Here is a 25,055-nt window from a genome sequence, read left to right on the forward strand (position 1 = left end):
ACGTATTACAAGACACCACTCCAGGGAGATACTTCCCATTGAAAGCTGAGAGTCCCGTTATCCACACCGTGATGACCCAACACTACCTGACTTCCTTCCTTCAAAGGGTTACACCCTCCCTGATACGAATTACCCCCCAGACGCTTACCATACCTTAAGCAACATTTCTGCATACCAAAATGAATATGAAACGCAGTGAATAGCAGACTCCACATATTATTCCCCCTCCACTGATCGAAAACAACTGCTTCGGCACCAAATGCAAACATATCACATCCCCATGACATAATAGTTATTTGACTCTTGACCAGCTTCTATATATAACGGATAATACTTAATAGACAGGAAATTCTTAGTCACATGACACCCACGCACGCTTCAGAACTCTAGAACATATCCCCCTCAGCTAACTCTTGACCTTACCGCTCGCTTGACCTCAGAATAGGCTCAAGCTATAAGACCACAAGGCGTACCTTGACATGGGAATCAGGCTGTCCTACCCTAAACACAGGGAGATAACTACTTTAACCCGACTGGGTTCAGTCAATGTTTTAAACATGACCTGAATGTGTTGTTATTATGTTGGGCTTTTTCTTAGAATGTTAGTAGCCCTAAGTTCAGCCTTACGGCTTGTTTAAGTTCCTTGGATGCACCTTGCCTCTGCAAACTATACGGAAATGATCGAATGCTGTTCAACTGCGCTTGTGCCTAGTTGACATACTGACACTAATCATACACTGTAAGGGTACAATGAATGAGCACCCTGAATACTCTGGAAATCCGAAATTGGTTCCCTCACGTTGCAAAAATCAATGCCCCCACTTCCACTTCCACCCATAATATTCCTACAGCACCTTATGACGGATATACCGGGCATCTTCTCATACGCCCCCCTAAACTGCGAACCAGTTACAATATAGTACCATTCGCAACCTCCTCAATTAACTTACATCTCCTCTCTACCTAGCGGATAGCCAACCCTCTGTTTATTTTCACTCTTTCAACCGATATCAGCCGCTCCCCACCTCTGTGGCAAAAACTACCTCCGTTCCTGACCCACATACTAGACTCCACCTCTCGCCACAGACTCATTCCGGTTATACCTAATTACAGGTATATACTGTTTTTGGACCAGCGAGCGGGCTCTCGCTTGTCTCCGGAAGCTTTATCCCACTTACACCAGTCCCCCTACTATCTTCAATCATAACCACACCAGATAGACATACGAAAGTATTACTCCATCTTACCCACATACCCACCCTTGTACCCCGTCCACTACTACCACTCCCCTTCGAACGACTTAAAGTCTTCACTCTAACTTCCTGCCTCCCATACCTGAGTTCTCCTCCGACGACGACGACGAATACTCGTAGCAATACGACAACCCTCTACATTTTTATACTGAATTATCTAGGGCTCCGTCTACTTTCTCACCATGCCGCAAGCAGTTTCCACCAAAAATATGAGAATCAAAATCCTGTCCCTTAACATAAAGGGCCTCAATATCCCTGAGAGACGCTCTCAGTTATTGCTTTCCCTACAAAAAAATAAAGCTGACATTATCTTCCTCCAAGAAACCCATTTTAAAACGAGCTCCATTCCAAAACTCTCTAACCAGCGCTATTCAACATGCCTCCATGCTACTAATCTATCTGCAAAATCCAAAGGAGTCTCCATACTATTCGCTAAAAACTGCCCGTTCCACATCAAAGACACCTGCATAGACTCAGAAGCACGTTACCTTTTTGTCAAAGGTACACTGTATGGTAGGCGAATCACCCTGGCCAACATATATGCACCTAATACGAAACAAGTCCCTTTTTTCCGCTCCACTTTACGAAAACTTGCCCTATTCCAAGAAGGCCTTCTTATCCTAGGTGGGGATTTCAACGTCCCCCTAAATCCCCTACAGGACACCTCGAATGGCTCCACAACCCTACCTTTTAACGCTCTACGCGCAATTAAATCACAACTCAAAGAACTATCTTTACATGACTCCTGGCGAACACTCCACCCGAACGAGAAAGACTTCACGTTTTATTCCACACCACATAACAGACACTCCAGACTAGATTACCTATTCCTCTCTCAAAGAGACCTATCAATGCTGTTCTCAGCCACAATTGACCCCATGTATCTATCGGATCATCACCCAATCTCCATGACATTAGAATTCCCAAACGCTCACACCAGTCCCCAAATATGGCGTCTGGACCCCTCGCTTCTCACGGATACTGCCATAATGACTAACATACAAAACAGTCTTAAAATGTACTTCTCTGAAAACGACTCACCGGATATATCACCCATGATCCGTTGGGAAGCACATAAAAGCACCATACGGGGAGAACTAATAGCATTCTCGGCCAAACGCAGGAAAGACAGACAGGCACTCATAAATACTCTGACTACTCGAATACAAACACTGGAAAGAGCACACAAAACCTCCAAAGCATTGACATCTCTCCCTGAACTGCTCCAAGCCAGGAATGACCTATTAGAAGCCTTAAACAAGCAAGTGAAACGAAATTATATTCTTTCCCAAAAAATATTCTATGAATACGGCAATAAATCTGGCAAAATATTAGCAAGGGCACTCAGAGCCAAAAGGGCCCACAACACGATACACTCGATAATAGATACTAAAGGGACTAAAATAGTGTCCAATGAGCAAATAGCCGCACAGTTTGTAACCTACTACTCACAGCTATACAACTTGCATTCCCCCAACCTACAAAGAGTAGACCCTCACAGAACGAAAGCCATTCAAGATTTCCTCACACAATATAGCCCCACATGCATTTCTAATACATTAGCTGAGGACCTGGAACGACCCATATCTTCTGATGAAGTGAATGTGGTCCTCAAACAACTGAAAGCCGGCAAAAGCCCCGGACCTGATGGCCTAACAACCGGTTACTATAGAACTTTTATAGACACCCTTAAACCACACTTCTTGGCTGCATTCAACTCCCTGTCCTCTGACAATCCCCCACCTAGAGACCTACTGACAGCACACATAGCTGTAATTCCCAAGCCTAATAAAGATACATCAAAAGTGTCAAACTACCGTCCAATATCATTATTGAATGTTGATCTCAAAATATACGCCAAAATCTTGGCTAATCGTCTCTTGCCTCTCTTGCCTAACCTTGTCTCACTAGACCAGGTGGGCTTTATACCAGGCCGAGAGGCTAGAGACAACACAACCAAGGCGATAAACATTCACAAATGGTTAACTCACACCCAACAACAAGGCTTCTTTTTGTCTTTGGATGCGGAGAAGGCATTCGACAGGGTGGCCTGGGACTATATGTCAGCAGTACTTAAAAAGATAGGTATACGAGACCGTATGCTGCAATTTATAATGGCCCTCTATGCCTCTCCTACTGCACAGGTCCGTGTCAACGGCTGCCTGTCGGATGCCTTCTCCATGTCCAATGGCACACGCCAGGGATGCCCGCTTTCTCCATTGATATTTGTCCTTACCTTAGAACCCCTTCTTCAACGCATACGATCTAATCCTGATATCAAGGGAGTCGCCGTGTCTGGGAACACATACAAGCTATCTGCATTCGCAGACGACATCCTGTTGTTTCTAACTGAACCCCACATTACACTACCCAATCTACTAAAAGATCTTGACACATTTAAATTCCTAACTAATTTACAAATTAATTACACAAAATCCGAAGCCCTTAACATATCCTTAAGGAGCGAAACCCTTGCATCCTGTCAAGCTAACTTCCCCTTCAAGTGGACCCAAGATGTAATTACATACCTTGGGATCCGCCTACCGGCCAACCTATCCGATCTCTATTTCAAAAACTATATGCCTATCCTCCAACAAATTCAACAAGATCTAAAAGCCTGGTCGACGGGCCTTTTCTCTTGGTTTGGAAGGGCGGCAATAATTAAAATGAACATTCTCCCTAGAATACTCTATGTCATGCAAACAATACCCATCAGATTACCACAAGCCTTTTTCGCTTCCTATCGGAGAGCATGCAGCGATTTCATTTGGGGCAAAAACCGCCCCAGAATCAGTTTCGACAGACTCACACTACCCAAATTAAAAGGAGGCATTGCCCTTCCTGACATAGCCAAATATCACATGGCATGCCAACTGTCGAGAATAGTGGATTGGAATGTACACTCACACTCTAAAGCTTGGACACAAATTGAAAACGAATTTTCCTCTCTCCCACTTCAACAACTGCCTTGGACCCCATCACAACAGATACCTCTGATATGCACACAACATCCCCTGATCTCCTCTACACTTTCTTCATTTAAGACGGCATGCCAAAAATATCGCATTTCCTCCAGCCCGGGCCCCATGACCCCGCTACGAAATAACCCAGACTTTCCCCCAGGTACATATGCTACATTTCTTAAGGGATATTGGCCCCATGATGATATACGTGCTAAGCAATTCTTCCCCGGAAACTCCTTCATACCTATTGCTAACATACCCACACATACATCCGGAAGAGCTTTCCCCCCATGGACATACAATCAAATAAGTCACTTTCTTAATCACCCCCCCGGGAAAACCACATATTCCAGACTTCTCACACCCTTTGAAGAATTGTGCTCCATGACGGAACCGCAAAGACATGTCATCTCAGAAATCTACAAACTCCTTTTCTCTGAACACACCCCCAAATCCAATATAGCCACCCGCAGCTGGGAGAGAGACTTAGCACTGGAACTGTCAGACCTAGAGTGGGAAAACATATATTCCCTCATTCATACAGGTTCAATTAACGTGTCAACACAAGAAAACAATTTCAAGATATTCTCTAAATGGTACAAAACTCCATCAAAACTACATAAAATCTCCCCCTCCATCCCCTCCACCTGCTGGAGATGCTCAGAGGGAGAAGGCTCCATGATTCACATATGGTGGTCTTGCCCACTCATCCAACCATATTGGAACGAAGTCCAACGTCTTACAACAAAAATTACCACCTACCAGATTGCACTTACTCCTGCCCAAATGCTCCTTCACCACTCACCCATTCCAAAAAAAGACTATCACCACTCTCTCGCCCTACATATGATTAACGCAGCAAAACAGTGCATCCCGACGCTCTGGAAAACCTCCAAGCCCCCTACTATAGCTGAATGGTTCAAACGAATCAATAGAATAGCTGAAATGGAGGAACTGATTCACCAAGCCAGGGATACGCCCTGCAAATTCAAATATGTTTGGTCCTGCTGGCAACATTTCCAAACGACAACCGAATACACAGATCTGTTGGCTTGAGAGTACACTCAGGCATATGAATCCTTGTCGGAGGAGAACTCGATATAGTCCTTCATACTCTCCTACCTTACTTTTTCCCCTCCTACCTTATATCCCACCTTACCCTACCTCCACCACCTTCCTTATTCCCTGTCCTTCCCGATTAACTAAGAGTAGGATTGCTAGTGGTCCGAGAACCGCAACCCTACTACACACCATCATAACCAGAGAAAATGTACAATATAAAGTAATACTACATTTATAGAGAATTCCAGGACATACAACAAATCTGGGTGTGGAAGCCCTAGTTCGAAGGTTTAATCCTAGTTTATGACCATTTAAGGTCATATGTTATCTCTTATTTCCTGCTTCTATTCATTGTCAGAAAGGCCGATTACGGCATACAGTGTTAAGTAGCTAACCATTGTAATATGTGTAATACAACACATTGTTATACGATTTCTTATGTATTGTCAATTTGCAATGACATTGTAAAACATGACTTTTTTCTGACAATAAAAATCTATTATGGAAAAAAAAAAAAAATGCCATTACTAACACTTTAAGCCACTTATGAGTAAACTCACCGGTACCGTACCAGGTACCTTCATGAAATCTCTAGCCCATCCCCATAGCGGGCATGATCCGGCATCTTACCTCTACGGTTAGGTTGCATGGACTCTCCCCTTCGGGTCGCTCCATCTCTCAGACTGGGGGGAACGTATTTTCCTGTTTTACTAACAGGAGCCTGAGCCTGACCGGGTTCCGGTTCTGTGAAGGAGATATATTCCATGATCAGCACATATAATGATTGTCATAATATAGCCTTCAGCCTTTTAATAACTGACAGTACTGACCGGCCCCGGGTACTTTCTCCTTGTCTGCTGTGGACAGACCCAGCTGCTCAGCCAGCTCCTTCTGCATGGGACCCAGAGTGTCTTTGTATGGACACCTTGTGGTCCAATGATCTCCTTTACAAATTCTACAAGACACGATCTTCTGACCCTTCAGCTTGTTCATGGGGTCTTCCTCCGCCTCATTATTCAGATCCTGGAAAATTATCAGAACATCAAGAAGAGTTATTCACATAACCCGACCTCCTAACCTAACCAATGTCATTAAAGGAAACCTGCACCTTGCATGTGTGTCATTTACACAACCCAACCTACTAACCTTCTACCTCATTAAAAAAAAAAAAAATGTAATCTGAGAAAAGTTGGCGTCCATTTCTAAACTCTCCATTTGTAAATTCAAACAGTTTTTCTCTAATGGGCTGTCAGCAATGGTAGCTCCTATTTTTAATGACAAGTTTCCTTAAAGTGGAACTGAACTGTATCTGAGCACCACAAACTGAATTATAATATTTAATATTCAAAGCAAACTCAACTTTCCATGTCTCCATGCTTTTTGTTGAGAAAAAAAACCCCTAACATTTCTAGCAGCTGCGTTCTTGAGTAAGGGCAGGTGAGAGAAAGAGAGATTAAAAAAAGTAAATACAATATACCCATCTATCTTATTACTAACGCTAGCAGCAAAAAGGACTAAAAATAGGTCATCTTGATTGAGACAGTTTAGTTTAGTTTTAAAAGAACAAAAAGTAATTCTCTGCATTTGTTACTGCAATTTTATCACCCAAAGTTATGAAAATACAGCCGCAACAAAATTGGTAAGCTTCAGGATGAAACTATTAAACCACAGAACAAAAATGTAATAAATTGCAGTTTATCAATCGCTAGATGCGTTGCCTGCTTTAGTTTTCACTTTATTTTAACCTGTTGATACTGCCACTTACTGCACTGTATCTATAGAGCAGCAGCGTTGTCAACCCGGGTTGCTCTCCTGATTTAAAATCACAAACACCTCCCCTTTCCCTTACATATGGAGGCGTTTTGTGGTTCATAGATCAAAGCTGGGATTAAAGCAGAACTTCACCCTAAAGGGGAAGTTCTGATTTATGTCCTCTTCCCCACCTCCTCTACCACATTTGGCACATTATTTTTTTGGGGGGGAGCGGGTTCCTCGTTTTAAAAGGTACCCACTCCCATTTTGGCTCGGATCGCCTAGGCCCCCCCCTCTCTTTCCAGCAACTTTCTAGGACACATCATGGGTCTCAGAAGACTAAAGGGACCATGCACAAAGCGCAGTGCGCCAGTGGGAAGCCGCAAGGAGTTACAGCCAGTTTACCCCAGTAAACATCCCCACACCGGGGACCCGAAGACCACCACACAACTGGCCCTGGTGAGAACAGTGTCCAATCTATGGAGAGGTAAGTGTCCTTATATTAAAAGTCAGTAGCTACAGTATTTGTAGCTGCTGAATTAATGTTTTCCTTTCTAGGGTGAAGATCCACTTTCATATTGCTGTAAAGTTAAAGGAAAAAAAAACAAAAAAACTTGGAAATAAAAAAAATTAAAATTGCTGTATTAACATAGTTTGAGAATTCACTTAATTGCACAGCAAGTTACAAGTATGCTGGATTTCTGGCAATATCAACAAGTGTTTTCTGTACTTGCTGACAATGGCCTTAAAAAAATAAATACATATAAAAAAAAATACAAAAAGACAGCTAAAAGGGAATACTGCCAGCACTTCTAAGGCCTGGAAACCTGCAAATTGTTACATTGTTCATGAGTTTACATATTTTTTTAATTTCTTCAGTTGGCCCCAGTTCACACCGGTGTGACTTGTCATGCAATTTGATAGGTCACATGGCATGACAAGTCGCAACCTACTGTTGGCAATGGAACTGTTCAAATCTGTGCGACGCTGACTCTGCGGTGCCATAACAATTTGAAAAAGTAGTTCCTGCACTACTTTTGCCAATTTCAGGTGCGACTTGCATAGACATCTGTGCATGAAGTCGCACAGATGTTGGCCAAATAGCACCTGAAGTCGCACTGACCTGCGGCTTTGAAATCATGCAATTTTAAAGCAAAATTCAGTGTGAACCAGGGCTTAATCCAGGACAGAAAGGTAAGGAACTAGAGTTAATTTGAAATGTATAAGTATATGAATGCCTCAGTTTTTAAAGTGGTTGTAAAGCCTCAAGGTTTTTCCCCTTAATGCATTATGGTGAATAACCTGTTCTGCAATTCCCTCCAGAGCCCCCCTTTTTCTTACCTGAGCCCGATCCGATCCAGCAATGTGCACGAACGCAGCGGCTCCAGCCGCTCTCTCCTCATTGGACAGATTGATAGCAGCAGGAGCCATTGGCTCCTGCTGCTGTCAATCAAATCCAGTGACACGGGGTGTGGGGCCAAGTCCTGCTGTCTGTGTCAATAGATGCAGAAACAGGACTCAGGAGCGAGCCCACACAGGTGATACAATGGAAAACGGCTTTCCGTGGAGGCACCTGATATAGAGGAGGGGACGGAGAGCCTGCGAGGCACCCCAGAAGAACAGAATCGGGGCTGCTCTGTGCAAAGCGATTGCACAGAGCAGGTGAGTATAACATGTTTTTAAAAAAACAACAACAAGGGTTTACAACCACTTTAATTCTGCAGCCTCTCCTCTGAGCGCACTGTCAGTCACACCCTCTGGGGGCAAATGCCTGGTCCTTGGCTTTGGCAAGATCAATAAAGTTGCACTGGATTTGTGCTGCTGTTTTGTCCCCCATTCAGATTTAAAAGGAACCTGTCAATACTGACACTTGAAAATGCCCATGCATGTTCCAGGTCAGTGTACCCAAGCAATCAGTTTTGCAGCACGGGCAGCTCACCTCCTTGTTTGTGATAAAGGTCATCAGTACATCGTCGCTGACTGTTGTGGTGGCCACATTTGGTCCGGGTGGGTCAAATTCTGAATTTCCAAACTTTTTCAAGTTCTAAACAAAAAAAAAAACAAAAAGCAGAGAGACATTAACATCATTTCACAGGACATCTCCCTGTGAAACTATGCAGGATTAACACTTTTTTCAAAGTTTCTCTTTGTTTACCAATAACTAGTTTACAATCAGCTGCACTATGATGTCACTTTTATTTAAACATACGCTTGTAAACGAACGTTGGCTTGCAGGACATAGTGACATAGCGTCTCTACAAAGATGGCTCTGACCCAGTATTACACAGCTTATCGGCACTACCTAAGCTGCACCTCCATCCATCACAATGTGCTAACATCTCTAATCAGTGACCAGCGGGAGTGATGACATCTCTTCCTTGGTAATATGGTAGCGCTCGGGTCTTGCAAATTGACTGCTAGACTGGAACACTGTCAGGAGGTCACACCCTCTTGAATATCTAGAAGCGCGTTGTCACTGGCTGCAAAGGTGAATGGGGTGAAGTAAGACACGGTCAGATTACCCTGTATGGACAAAGGTAACAACCATAAAGGTATAACACCATTTATGGCTGAAAGACAAAAAAAATGTAGGCTGGGAACATAAATATGAAACAATAAAAAAGGTTGCCGCACTAAACATAGATATCGAATAGATAAGTGTCCATAAAAGGGTGAACAACTTGTGTTGTTCTAAGTAGTGCAGATGAATTCCTTGATGAACATCCAGTAACAATGAGTATAATTGATGTGCGTTTTAATCACCCAAGTGCACCTCCACCAATATTGATATAAAAAGCCTCCTTACCTGGCTGCTAGACTCTAAATTATAAGAGTCTAGACAGGTGTGATATGCAAGTATAGAAGAACCAATCAGCTTCCTCTATTATATTGCAGGTGGTGGTACTGTCATGGCTGATGGTAAAGTTTACTCCATAGTAGGACCCATAGTGTAAAACTGCTTAACAGTTTATTAAAAGAAATCAGTGCTAAACACTTACAGACATCTGGTATAAAATGACATCCTAGAAGTCAATCAACCAGTATACAAGATTAGCATGCATGGTACCTCACAGACATGGACTCCACCCAACGTGTTTCGTTAGAAACTATGACGTTAATTCTAACACTCGCTGTGATCCTCGCTGTGACCCCCCCGCTGTGACACTCGCTGTGACCCCCCCCCCCCGCTGTGACACTCGTAACCCCCCCCCCGCTGTGACACTCGGTGTAACCCCCCCCCGCTGTGACACTCGCTGTGACCCCCCCCACTGTGACACTCGCTGTGACCCTCGCTGTGACCCCCCCACTGTGACACTCGCTGTGACCCCCCCCCACTGTGACACTCGCTGTGACCCCCCCCCACTGTGACACTCGCTGTGACCCCCCCCACTGTGACACTCGCTGTGACCCCCCCCCCACTGTGACACTCGCTGTGACCCCCCCCCACTGTGACACTCGCTGCGACCCCCCCACTGTGACACTCGCTGTGACCTCCCCCCCACTGTGACACTCGCTGCGACCCCCCCACTGTGACACTCGCTGTGACCCCCTCCCACTGTGACACTCGCTGTGACCCCCCCCACTGTGACACTCGCTGTGACCCCCCGCACTGAGACACTCGCTGTGACCCCCCCCACTGTGACACTCGCTGTGACACTCGCTGTGACCCCCCCCACTGTGACACTCGCTGTGACACTCGCTGTGATCCCCCCCACTGTGACACTCGCTGTGATCCCCCCCACTGTGACACTCGCTGTGACCCCCCCCACTGTGACACTCGCTGTGACCCCCCGCACTGAGACACTCGCTGTGACCCCCCCCACTGTGACACTCGCTGTGACACTCGCTGTGACCCCCCACACTGTGACACTCGCTGTGACCCCCCACACTGTGACACTCGCTGTGACCCCCCACACTGTGACACTCGCTGTGACCCCCCACACTGTGACACTCGCTGTGACCCCCCACACTGACACTCGCTGTGACACCCCCTAGTGACACTCGCTGTGACCCCCCCCCACTGTGACACTCACTGTGATGTTTAGCGCGGCAACATTTTTTATTGTTTCACGTTTATCACGATTGGTCCTGTTGTGTTGTTAGCAGCAGCTTGCACTTTATATTTAGTCTGTGTATATATATATATATATATATATATATATATATATATATATATATATATATATACACACACACACACACACACACACACACACACATATATATATATATATATATATATATATATATATATATATATATATTTTTTTTTTTGTTTACATTGGGAACATAAATGGCATTAGATTATGGGTGAATGTATATTTGATATTGGATGGTTAGGAGCATTTTTAATAGAAACCTGTAATGGCAGCAATACAGAAGTTATAATTTTGACCTCCCTTCTGAAAATGCTAGGAGTCTGGCTGTCATACTGACCCTTTCACTTTAGTGCTTTGGGTCACTGACCTGGAAACGTAAGTAGATAAGGACATTTGGCTTTGCACAGTAATTAGTCCAGGTCAGTGACTCAATAAGTCAAAGTATCAACCCAAAACCCAGGCAACAAATTATAGAGAGGAAGGTCAATACCACTAGACCCTATGCTTCTCTCAATTTGATTTCCATAACAAAGCTTAGTAATGAACGGGCCAAAACACAGATGCTGTGTAAATAAAGACACCCTAAATGATTACATTTTTTTTTTTAATTTAATGCAGCAGCGACTTATAATGGAAGGAATTGTGCCCCATTGTTGGTGTCAGTGGGAGGAATTTTGCCTCATTGTTGGTCTCAATAACAGGACATTGTTGATGTCAGTGGATGGAATAGTGCCCCAAGGGGCAGATAAGGACAAGAAAAGGGCCACATCTGGACCCCAGGCTATAGGTTGGCGATTGTTGCTTTAATCAGTGGGGAGGCAGCAAGGTAGTGTGGACTGTGAATATACCTTACTGGAATGGGGGTTGGGCTGCAAGGAAACACTGTCATTTTGATCTACTGTAAATGGCCAGGTTACAGTCCCTTTAAAGTGACCCTATGCTTTGCCCATATATGGCAAAGCAGTTGCACACTTATCTTTAAAAAAGAGCTCTACCCAAAAGGGGAAGTTCCACTTTAAGCACTCCTCCCCCCCTCCTATGCCACATTTGGCATGTAATTTTTTTTTGGGGGGGGGGGGGGGGGGGGGGGGGGGTGGTGTACCATAAAGAAGTTACAGTGCGCACCTGGCTGTGAAGCTCCAAGCTGCCACAGCCAGGGGCCCACACTGGTAATGCCAGGGAGAGGAGAGAACAGAGGGTTCGAGCGGCCACATCACTGAACTCCCCTGTAATGTTCTCCTCCATTGCTCCATTCAGCTGTCAGAAATAAATACAGCCAGCCAAAGCTTACACAGATCTTTCCCCACCTCTAAGCGATAGCGCTGGGGAAATCACAAGTGGTAAATCACATGCTTTTTTTTATACACAGATGAACAGAGTATTGAATACAACGTTGTGTAACATCTGGCCATTGATTACATTATTGATTTTATTTGGCCCACAAGATTAAATTGGAGTATGGTTGTGTGCCAATCTGAATACCACTGGCACTATCTGCTCTCCTGCATCCACATCTGTCTGTACAAGTAAAATTTCAGTATGTGTGTGGGACACAACAGAAGAATGTTCAGACCAGAACCAATGTACGAGCGCCAACATTACCAAGAAAAAAAAAAATCCTATTTCTACAACATATTTCAGATCTCACTGGAGTACATCCCTAGATCATCTCACCTTTCTTCTAGCCACTACTTTTGAAGCTTTGAGGGTTTCAATCTTGAAGGTCCGCACAATCTGCAAAAAACAATCAAAGTTAAAAATTCAGTAGGATCTAATGGGAGTCCAAAACACTTTTAGCAGGCGCTACAAATTCAGATTCCATCTGTAATGTCACTCAATGCTCAGATCTGACATCGTGGTTCAATAATAAAGGAATACATAGAGAGCCTGTTTAACCTAGCTCGGTGCATGGAGAAATGTAGGAGATATGGGTCTGTTTGGAAGCAAGATGGAAAATTTATTGGATTGAATTGGAAACCTGATTTATTATAACCGCAAAAAGGTGCGCATTCATCAAAGAAGTCATGTGGGAGTGGAAGCAGGTTTGTTTAACACTTCAGGGGTAGCTCTGTATATTGTTATTGTACCAAAATATCTAATAGAGCGTACCCATGGCCAAGCTATGGTCATTTATTTAAAGGATAAGTTCACTTTAAAAAAAATAAAAATAATAAAAGCACATTTTTTTGCAGGTAAATGTGCATTTATTTTTATTTTTTTCTGGAACCTGTAAAGCATCTGCTGATCGCTGGTGCCATGAAGGTCTCCTGCATCTGTCAGTGTATCTGTGTACCCGTACATCCTGTACAAGCAAGCAGATACAGAGTCTTTAAAATGGGGTAGAAGCTGATCGTACAGTGGGGAACAAGTTGATAATTGAGGGTTGTAGGAAACAGGACGTGATGCTGTGGGAGTGGGGGCACAGGAAGTGGTGGTGAAGTGATATAGTAACTGCTGTTATATGGTGGTGGATGGAGGCTTAAGATGAGAGTGAGAAGTTGGGGGGGCGGGGGTTGAGCTGATGATGGAGTCAGGCTATGGAAACTGATGGTGAAAGGTGGGGGGGTGGGGTGAGACGGTAGAGGATGTGAAGAGGCTGGGTGCATAGGAGGTGTGGTTGTGAAATAGGAAGAGTCAAACTATGGAAAATGATAAAGTTGGGGGGAAGGTAGCAGATGCTAAGAGGCGGTGTGTGGAATAGAAGCCGATAATGGATTCGGACTATGGAAACTGATGCTGAGGGGTAGCGGGACGGTAGCAGATGCTAAGAATCTGGGTGCAAAGGAGGTGGTGGTGTGGAAGAGAAGGAGACAATGGAGTCAGACTATGGAAACTGATATTGAAAGGTGGGGGGACGGTTGCTGATGCTAAGAGGCTGGGTGCATAGAAGGTGGTATTGTGGAAAAGAAACTAAAAATGGAATCAGGCTATGGAAACTGACGGTGAGGGGGTGGCAGGATGGTAGGAGGAGGTGGTGTGGAATTGGAGATAATGGAGACGGGGTATGGAAACAGATGGTGCGGGGTGAAGAAATGGAAGCTGTTGTTAGCAATACAGAAACCAAAGGTGGAGAGAGGGAGGGAGAACATACTTGGTTCTCAATTGGGGAAAGAGAACAGTGGATAGATATCTCATGAAGGAGATGGCAGTATGAAGAGAACCTACAGAAAACTGGGGCAGCAGGAATGTAGGACAAGGCTCTACGGTGGTATAAGGTTCTAGCTAAAACACTATTGCAGTGCCTACACAGATGGGACAGACCTTTGTCCTCGGGGGAGCAGAGCCAACTACAGAGCTTACTAATGCAGACTTGCAGACCACCACACCATCCATTCTCTGAAACCATTAATGGGATTTCAAACGTCACACTGTGAAGGGTATAAAACTATGGGAAAATAGGTGGTGAAGGAACCAGCCATGGAGCGAAGCACCATAGAAAATCTATTTCCTAGTGTACGTTTCTTCTCAACTCAAAACAACGGAACCTCTCCCACAAGTGCCAAAGTGCTTTCACCTTAATTTTCTTGCCATTGTCATCCAGCTTGTATTCTGTGACGGTCTTTACATTTCCATTGATAACCTCACGTGGGGTGTCCAGGACAACTACAGAAAAAAAAAAAGAGGGGATAAACAGTGTGCCCAAGAGACAACGGCCTGCATCTGAGTGATACTTTGTACATATAAAATCCTGCTCACTGTCTCCTACAGGCTCCTTCACAACAGCTGGACCTTTCGGTTGAATTATAGCTTGACTTATTGCTGGACTTAAGGGTTCCACATCTTCTCCCTCTTCTTCCACCTGGTCAGCCCAGCTGGGCTTGGAACTGTGAAAGGAGAAAGGTAAGAATTATTCAATGAGAACAAAAGAGAAGCAAACATTATTGCACTGATGACCCCAAACTGAGGACTGTTCCCTTGTGTAATTCCACATCACTGCCTCATAGCCCCACCCACCAGCTTACAGTGTAGGCATTGCTACCACAAGCCTGATCTCAACCTCCAGCTCCTGCATGACAATTTAAAATTTAGGCAATTACACTAATTTATTAGTGTAATACACTTGTTATATTTGCCTATCCAGAAACCAACACAATTACACAACCCCATATTACAGCGGTGGCCTGCTCTGGTTTTTACTGCCTCTCTGCAGAAATTCTCGGTGGCCTGCTCTGGTTTTTACTGCCTCTCTGCAGAAATTCTCTTGAGTGCCGCCACGCTGAGAGCGAGGATCTCTGATATGTAGATCCCCGTTTCAACCAAAAATATAAATATATATAAGTAAATACTTGAGGCTCTGTGTCCTATGATGTACGATAAAGAAAATAGGATTTTTAAAAACAGCTTACCTGTAAAATCCTTTTCTTGGAGTACATCATAGGACACAGAGCCTCAAGTATTTACGCCTGGACGAGGGCGTAACACCACTCTGTCCTCATGAATAATCAAATATGGCTCTTTACAAGAAAGAGCAGCCAATCCTGATACCCTCCGTGCAGAGGACATAGCAACCAAAAATACCAGCTTCCTTGTCAAAAGGGCTAAAGGAATATGCTGTACCGGTTCAAATGGCTGTTTTAGTAACACCGACAAAACTAAATTCAAGTCCCAAGGGCTTAAGGGTGATTTAACTAGCAGATTAATCTGCATCACTCCTTGCATGAAACCCCGGACTAAAGAATGCGTAGCAAGCGGTCTTTGAAATAAAATTGATAAGGCTGGGATTTGGCCCTTAATAGTACTTAGGGACAACTTCATCTCTACGCCTAATTGTAGAAAGGCAAGAGTTCTGCCTATAATATATCTCCGAGGGTGCCAACCCCTGGATTCACACCAGGAAACATAAGCCTTCCAGATTCTATAATATATAGCTCTGGAAACTGGCTTCCTAGCATTAATCAAAGTAGAGATAACTGACCTGAAAAGCCCACGTTTCTTCAGAATGTGGGTCTCAATAGCCAGGCCATTAAATTTAGCGTTCGTAAAGTAGGAAGGAATATCGGCCCCTGTGATAGCAGGTCTGGCCTTAGTGGAAGGGACCATGGGTCCTCCGCTGCCATCTATATGATTTCTGCGTACCATGACCTCCTGGGCCATGCTGGTGCTACCAGTATTGTCGGCTTTCTTTCCAGCTTGGTCCTGCAAAGAAGTCAAGACAGCAATTGAATCGGGGGAAATGCATAGGTAAGTGAGAACTGGTCCCACGGGGTCACCAACGCATCTGTTCTGTATGCGAGTGGGTCCCTTGTCCTGGACACAAAGTTGACTAGCTTTGTGTTGAATCTGGACGCTAGAAGGTCTACATCCAGAGTCCCCCATCTTTGGTAAACAGCCCGAAAAATCTCGGGCTGAAGAGACCATTCCTCCTGTAATAACTGCTGGCGACTTAAGTATTCCGCCTGCCAATTCTCTACTCCCGGAATGAAAACTGCCGATAGGCATGGGACATTCTTTTCTGCCCCAGTTAGAATCTGGTTCACCTCTCTCTGAGCTGAGAGACTTTTGGTGCCCCCTTGGTGATTGATATATGCCACAGCCATGGCATTGTCAGATTGGATCCTGACAGGACAATTCTTTAACCTGGAGGTCCAGGTTCTCAGAGACAGATACACTGCCCGAATCTCTAGGATGTTGATGGGCAAGGCTCTTCCGGTTCTTGACCACTGTCCCTGGACAGTCGTCTTCTCTAGTACTGCTCCCCAGCCTGAAAGGTTAGCATCGGTCGTTACTACTTTCCAGATAATTGGTCTGCAGGACTTTCCCTTCAGCAGGTTCAGAGTTAGTAGCCACCAACTGAGGCTTTGGGACACTCTTGGGGACAGCTGCATTGGCAAATCCAAAGCTTGAATTGTCTTGTTCCAAGCAGACAGGATACTGTTTTGAAACGGTCTTGAACGGAATTGGGCATAGGGAACTGCTTTGAATGAAACTACCATCTTTCCTAACAACCTCATGCAAAGGCGAATTGAGGGATTTCTCTTCGACCTGACCAACCGCACCAGCTTTTGTATGGAGCTGATCTTTGCGGGAGGCAAGAACACCCTTTCCTGAGCTGTGTCTATGATCAGGCCCAGATACTCCAGCCTTTTTAGTGGCTTTAAGGAGGATTTCTTCAGGTTGAGAATCCAAACCAGACTCTCCAGGTAACTGCTTGTAATGGCTACATCTTGCTTCAAGCGAGCCAATGACTGGCCTATTAACAATAGATCGTCTAAGTAAGCCAAGACAGTTATGCCCTGTGCCCTTAACCTGGCTAGAGGTGGGGCTAGTACTTTTGTGAATACCTGGAGTGCTGTAGCAAGCCCGAAGGGCAAAGCTACAAACTGAAAGTGCTGTTGTTCTACTTCGAACCACAGAAACCTCTGGTGAGGAGGAAATACAGGAACATGAAGATATGCATCTATGATGTCGATGGATGCCAGAAGTTCCCCCTGCTTGTAGGATGGAAACAACTGACTTGATTGATTCCATGCGAAAGGAGCGGATCTTCAGGAACTGATTTAGATTCCGTAGATCTAAATTGGTCTGACAAACCCATTTGGCTTTGGTACCGTAAACAGGTTTGAGTAAAACTCCAAACCTTGCTCTTGTGTGGGAAACTGTATGATCACCCCTTGAGCCAATAATCGGTCTAATGCTTGCAACAGGGATTGTCTTTTCCCTGGATCCTTGGGAACGTTTGATCTCAGAAAACGAGACGGTGGAAACTCTCGAAATTCTAGCTTGTATCCTGCACACACTGTGGAGTGAGTCCATCTGTCCTGAATTTCCCTTTACCAGACTTCTGAGTACCTCAGAAGTCTTCCCCCCACCTTGGGGAGGGGAGATGCCTCTTCATGACAAGGCCTTGGTATTCTTACTCTGATCACTCGAGTCTCACAGACTCGGTGATCACAGAGTGCCTGACACACAGACAGCGCTTGCTCGGGAGGACGTCCATGAACGCCCCCCCAGTATTTAAGGCCAGTGCTGTAGCTCTCTTTCTGCTATAGGACGAGAAGTAGTTAAATTGACAGTCAGCACTCCCAATAAGATCTGTGTTTAAAATTCCCAATCTTGGGGTAAATGGTGCTTTAAAGACTTTAACAAGCATGCCGTAAGCGCCGCGAAAGCTTGCTGCTCACATTACTCTTACACAAGCTGAAGATCATGTGAACAAGGACTAAAAGAAAAAAAAAAACTTTCTCTGTCTTGTCTGCCAGCAGCCACAATTCCCATTATCATAATCAGCACAATCTATTTCTGCCACCTCCTCTTATCTCACCCATCCATCCATCCATCCATGACTAATCAAACTGCCTCTCTCTCAATGGCCAAACTACTACAGCAATCAGCAGCAGCATTAAAAGTGTATGTAAACCCCAACAATGAACTACACCTATTTACTTCCTTTTGGTCTGTAAAATTTACCATTGAAAGGGTTTTTCAATATCTGTGCAATGAGTGCAAAATATATCTATTGATATTGCCAGAAATCTTGTGAGCTGATAACTTCCTGTGCTCTCTGCCTGTGCATAAGGAGGTGCCATGGAGATGATGAGATGGGGTAATTACCCTAACTGCCCCAAACCATTACAACGCTCATCATCCTCCACTACCACTCCATCAGTCCCATCATTACTGTACCCATCAGTATTAACCCCAGTACTACTTTACCCACCACTATCAGCCCCAACAAACCTATCCGACACATCCTCCCCCATTATCTCTAGCACCCCTACTAATTTCTTTCACAACCACCCCTGGTACTACTGAACCCACCAGTATCACCCCCTCAAGAACACCAACCCCACCCCATTACCCGCCATATCATCCCAGTTATACCCATGAAAGGAGAGTAAGAAAATGCAGCGCTAAGTGAATATTTGGCAAAGTAAAATCAAGTCCACAAATCTTTAAACTTGATGGTGCATCTTGTGAAAAGTGAATAATAAAGTCTCAAAATGAAAAACTGTAAAATAATGAAGTGTCCAATTGTGTCAGAACACGGAAGGGGCTATTCCTGGATGGTGGATAACAAACATGAGCTGGCAGAGGTGGTATAGATCCGTGGATGGAACCAACATCAATGCTGCTCAACATCGGTGGATAAGAAAAGATGGGTATTCTTACCAGATCTGGGGGACTCCCCTGTCAGCGACATGGAGTCAATGAAGCAGTGAGCCCAGCCGGGCAGAGGGAAGGGTTTCAGGATGGTAGAGCTGGCTAGGTGGACTTCAACCGAACCTCAGGGGGTCATCAACCGAACCTCCAAGGATCATCAAGGCAGGTCATCAAGGTAAGGATTCCAAACTCAAGGCTCTGGAGGCAGGATGTGTCACAAGTGGCCCAATATGGGCAATCGCTCTCATCCAGATAATATGTAAAGAAAAATTAAAACTTCCGCATAAAAAGGGGGAGGTTTTTATTTCTAAAAAAACTGAACAAATAAAATAGTGATAGTGACAGGGTGGTTGCCCCCTCTCCATGCTGCCTTTGCCATTTATGTGATCACTATTTTATTTGTTCAGTTTTTTAGAAATAAAAACCTCCCCCTTTTTACCTGCACTATGCGTAAGTTTTAATTTTTCTTTACATATTATCTGGAAGAGAACGATTGCTCATATTGGGCCACTTGTGACACATCCTGCCTCCAGAGCCTTGAGTTTGGAATCCTTACCTTGATGACCTGCCTTGATGATCCTTGGAGGTTCGGTTGATGACCCCCTGAGGGTCGGTTGAAGTCCACCTAGCCAGCTCTACCATCCTGAAATTCTTCCATCTGCCCGGCTGGGCTCACTGCTTGATTGACTCCATGTCGCTGACAGGGGAGTCTACCAGATCTGGTAAGAGTATCCATCTTTTCTTATCCACCGATGTTGAGCATTATTGAGGTTGGTTCCATCCACGGATCTATACCACCTCTGCCAGCTCATGTTTGTTATCAACCATCCAGGAATAGCCCCTTCCGTGTTCTGACACAATTGGACACTTCATTATTTTACAGTTTTTCATTTTGAGACTTTATTATTCACTTTTCACAAGATGCACCATCAAGTTTAACCACTTGCTTACTGGGCACTTAAACCCCCCTCCAATCCAGACCAAATTTCAGCTTTCAGCGCTGACGCACTTTGAATGACAATTGCGCGGTCATACAACACTGTACCCAAATGAAACTTTTATCATTTTTTCCCCACAAATAGAGCTTTCTTTTGGTGGTATTTGATCTCCTCTGCGGTTAGACTGAATTAAAAAAAAAAAAAAAATTATATTTTGTTATAAAAAATTTAAAACAGATAATTTTTCTCTTTCATTGATGTACGCTGATGAGGCGGCAGTGATGGGCACTGATGGGTGGCAATAATGGGCACTGATCAGTTACACTGATAGGCAGCACTGCTAGGTGGCACTGATTGGCACTACTGGTGGGTATTGATAGCTGGCACTTGTGGACATTGATAGGTGGCACTTGTGGGCACTGTTAGGTGACACAGATGTGCCTCCTCCACTTCGGGACAGATGTCCCTCACATCTGAGACGGTGATCGGCTTTTTTTTTCTACTCACGCTGTCAGCGTGAGTAGAAAAAAAAAAAACGATTACCGATCTTTTATGTACATCATGTGATCAGCTGTCATTGGCATTGGCCGAGTCTCAGTGACTTGGTGATCACAGCGCGCTCGGCGCGCGCCCTGCAGTGTGTGTGCACAGGGGAGACCGTCATATGACGGCCTCCCGGGAATTCAGGTCCGCGCTGTGGCCATCATTTGGCCATAGCACGGATGCCTAGTGGTTAAAGATTTGTGGACTTGATTTTACTTTGCCAAATATTCACTTAGCGCTACATTTTCTTAGTTCCCTTTCATTGTTTTTTGTCACAACTTATGTAGCTGCTTTTTTGTTTTGTTATTTTAGTGAGCGCAGTGTTTTTGTATATTTTCACAGTTATACCCATAACTACCGTACTTATCACAACTACTATTGTACCCTTCCTTAGCACCATCATCAATCCCACCTACCCCAACCATTACAACGCTCATCACCCCCATCACTACTGACCTTTAATCTCCTCCACTACAACTTCATTACCCCCATCACTACTGTACCCACCACTACCACCCACATTTCTACTGTACCCACCACCAATCACTACTGTATATACCACCCCCATCACAATCACTATTGTACCCACCACTATCACTACTGTACAGATCACTACCACCGCAATCACTACTGCCCCCATCACTACTGTACCCACCACAATCACTACTGAACCTACCACTACCACCCCCATTACTACCATACCCACCACTACCAGCACAATCACTACTGTACCCACCACTACCAGCCCCATCACAATCACCCCCATCACTACTGTACCCACCACAATCACCATCACTACTGTACCTACCACTACCACCCCCCTTACTACTGCACCCACCACAATCACTACTGTACCCACCACAATCACCCCCATAACTACTGTACCCACCACAATCACTACTGTACCTACCACTATCACCCCCATTACTACTGTACCCACCACTACCAGCACAATCACTACTGTACCCATCACTACTGTACCCACCATAATCACCCCCATCACTACTGTACCCACCACAATCACCCCCATCACTACTGTACCCACCACAATCACCATCACTACTGTACCTACCACTACCACCCCCCTTACTACTGCACCCACCACAATCACTACTGTACCCACCACAATCACCCCCATAACTACTGTACCCACCACAATCACCCCCATAACTACTGTACCCACCACAATCACTACTGTACCTACCACTACCACCCCCATTACTACTGTACCCACCACTACCAGCACAATCACTACTGTACCCATCACTACTGTACCCACCACAATCACCCCCATCACTACTGTACCCACCACAATCACCCCCATCACTACTGTACCCACCACAATCACCCCCATCACTACTGTACCCACCACAATCACCCCCATCACTACTGCACCCACCACAATCACCCCCATTACTATTGTACCCACCACAATCACCCCCATTACTATTGTACCCACCACAATAACCCCATTACTATTGTACCCACCACAATCACTACTGTACCTACCACTACCATCCCCATTACTACTGTACCCACCACTACCAGCACAATCACTACTGTACCCACCACAATCACCCCCATCACTACTGTACCCACCACAATCACCCCCATCACTACTGTACCCACCACAATCACTACTGTACCTACCACTACCACCCCCATTACTACTGTACCTACCACTACCACCCCCATTACTACTGTACCTACCACTACCACCCCCATTACTACTGTACCCACCACTACCAGCACAATCACTACTGTACCCACCACTACCACAATTGCTACTGTACCAAATACCACCCCTATCACTACTGTACCCAACACTACAATTGCTACTGTACCCACCACAATCACCCCCATGATCTCCAGTACTACTGTACACAACCATATCACCTGCATCACCCCCACCCATAACTTCTTTAGTCATTGAAACCACCCCCATCATGTCCACCACTACCGTACCCATTGCTAGCACTCCATCAACTCCACCTGCCCCAATCATAACATTGTTCATCATTCCAGTCATACTCATCACTACTATTCCATTCACCTCCTCCACCATCCCTTTCACTAGTGTACTCATCACTACCATTCTCCATCAACCCTACTAGCCACAGCTGCCCCCATTATTCCTACCATACTCATCTTTACCACCCACCCTCCTTAACACTTCCATTTTAGCATCTTCAGTACCCACCAGTATCACCCCCAACTATTACCACCCATAACTACTGTACTCATAACAACTACCCCACCAACACCAACAACACCACTACAGCACCCATCAACCCCACCTGCCCTATTACAACACTCATCATCCCCCATCACTACTGATCTTTCATTACCTCCACTACCACTTCATCACCCCCATCATTACTACCCCAGGAACTATTACCCCCATCATCTCCAGTACAACTATACCCAACCACTATCGGCACCATTAATCCTACCAGCCCCATCATCCTGGCCATACTCATCTCTACAATCCTCTCTCATCTCTTTCACTACCATCTCCCTACGAAGCTCATCATCCTCCACTAGCACACAATCACTACCACCCTCAGTACTATTACCCCCCATTCATCCTCAATACTACTATAATCACCACTATGGGCACCATCAACCCTACCTGTCCCATCCCCCCCCCCAATCATCCTGGCCATACTCATCTCCACCATCTCCCCTCATCTCATCCACTTTTAGTACTCATCACCAGTATCAACCCCTCAACCATTACAACACCCATCATCCTCATCACTACTGAACCCATCACTACCACACTCTTCTATATTACCCTCATTACTACCGTACACCCCCCACCACCACTACTATCAGCACCATCATCCCTCCCTGCAACAACCTTCCCCACCATCACATCCATACTCATCTTCATCTCCATCACCCCCACCAGCCATACCCATAACAACCGTCCTCATCCATATCCCCCCCCGGTTAATATATCTCCGCCTTCACCTTCCATAATACACCCCGCATGTCGGAATCCCCCTCCCCCGGTACACTCACTCGTAGTCTCCGGTCGGCATGTTCCAGGCTGTAGTGATGGCGCCGCCGGAAGCTGAAGAGAAACTCACAGCCAGACACAACACACAGGAAGGGGGACAAGGCAGGAGGGCACACTTCCGGCGCCGCTCTGGCTACGCGGCTCTGTGGTGCTGGAGGACTTTGGTCACGTGGCGGTAGTGTGACTGACCGGGAGGGGGTCTGCCATGTGTGCTTTCTGCAGAGTACTTTCATAGTACAGGCACTACAATGTCTGCTAAAGGGGTTCCCTGCTATGTCCTGCATAGTATGGAGACATCAGTGTGTGCTGCTCACTGCTGCATGTTAGGAGCACAGCAATGTCTACTACAGGAGTTCCCTGTGAAGTGTTGTGTAGTATGGGCACGGCAATGTCTGCCAGAGGGGTTCCCCCCTATGTCCTGCACAGTATGGACACAATAATGTCTGCTGGAGGGGTTCCCCCCTATGTCCTGCACAGTATGGACACAATAATGTCGGCTAGAGGGGTTCCCTGCTATGTCCTGCAGAGTATGGACAAAATAATACATGCTAGAGGGGTTCCCCCCTGTCCTACACAGTATGGACACAATAATGTCTGCTAGAGGGGTTCCCCCCTGTCCTACACAGTATGGACACAATAATGTCTGCTAGAGGGGTTCCCCCCTGTCCTACACAGTATGGACACAATAATGTCTGCTAGAGGGGTTCCCCCCTATGTCCTGCACAGTATGGACACAATAATGTCTGCTGGAGGGGTTCCCCCCTATGTCCTGCACAGTATGGACACAATAATGTCTGCTAGAGGGGTTCCCCCCTGCCCTACATAGTATGGACACAATAATGTCGGCTAGAGGGGTTCCCTGCTATGTCCTGCAGAGTATGGACAAAATAATACCTGCTAGAGGGGTTCCCCCCTGTCCTACACAGTATGGACACAATAATGTCTGCTAGAGGGGTTCCCTGCTATGTCCTGCACAGTATGGACACAATAATGTCTGCTAGAGGGGTTCCCCACTATGTCCTGCACAGTATGGACACAATAAAATCTGCTAGAGGGGTTCCCTGCTATGTCTTCTACAGTATGGACACAGCAATGTCTGTTAGAGGGGTTCCCCGCTATGTCCTGCAGAGTATGGACAAAATAATGTCTGCTAGAGGGGTTCCCCCCTATGTCCTGCACAGTATGGACACAATAGTGTCTGCTAGAGGGGTTCCCCGCTATGTCCTGCACAGTATGGACACAATAGTGTCTGCTAGAGGGGTTCCCCGCTATGTCCTGCACAGTATGGACACAATAATGTCTGCTAGAGGGGTTCCCCG

At 45.4% G+C, this 25,055-nt stretch overlaps 1 protein-coding gene across 1 annotated transcript in view; it reads right to left on the minus strand.

The window, feature by feature from the left end:
- EIF3G (eukaryotic translation initiation factor 3 subunit G) overlaps positions 1 to 23,877 on the minus strand; it is a 34,345-nt gene extending 10,468 nt beyond the window's left edge. The window contains exons 1-7 of the mRNA XM_073622545.1: positions 23,739 to 23,877; positions 14,827 to 14,954; positions 14,645 to 14,733; positions 12,805 to 12,864; positions 8,970 to 9,074; positions 6,109 to 6,301; positions 5,909 to 6,022 (exon numbers count right to left, since the gene is read on the minus strand). Coding sequence (XP_073478646.1) covers positions 5,909 to 6,022; positions 6,109 to 6,301; positions 8,970 to 9,074; positions 12,805 to 12,864; positions 14,645 to 14,733; positions 14,827 to 14,954; positions 23,739 to 23,758 — 709 coding nt within the window. The 5' untranslated portion in view covers positions 23,759 to 23,877. The remainder of the gene's footprint in view (positions 1 to 5,908; positions 6,023 to 6,108; positions 6,302 to 8,969; positions 9,075 to 12,804; positions 12,865 to 14,644; positions 14,734 to 14,826; positions 14,955 to 23,738) is intronic.
- Between the last annotated feature and the right edge of the window lie 1,178 nt (positions 23,878 to 25,055).

The sequence above is a fragment of the Aquarana catesbeiana genome, linkage group LG03, assembly GCF_042186555.1.
Source record: "Aquarana catesbeiana isolate 2022-GZ linkage group LG03, ASM4218655v1, whole genome shotgun sequence".
NCBI lineage: Eukaryota > Metazoa > Chordata > Amphibia > Anura > Ranidae > Aquarana > Aquarana catesbeiana.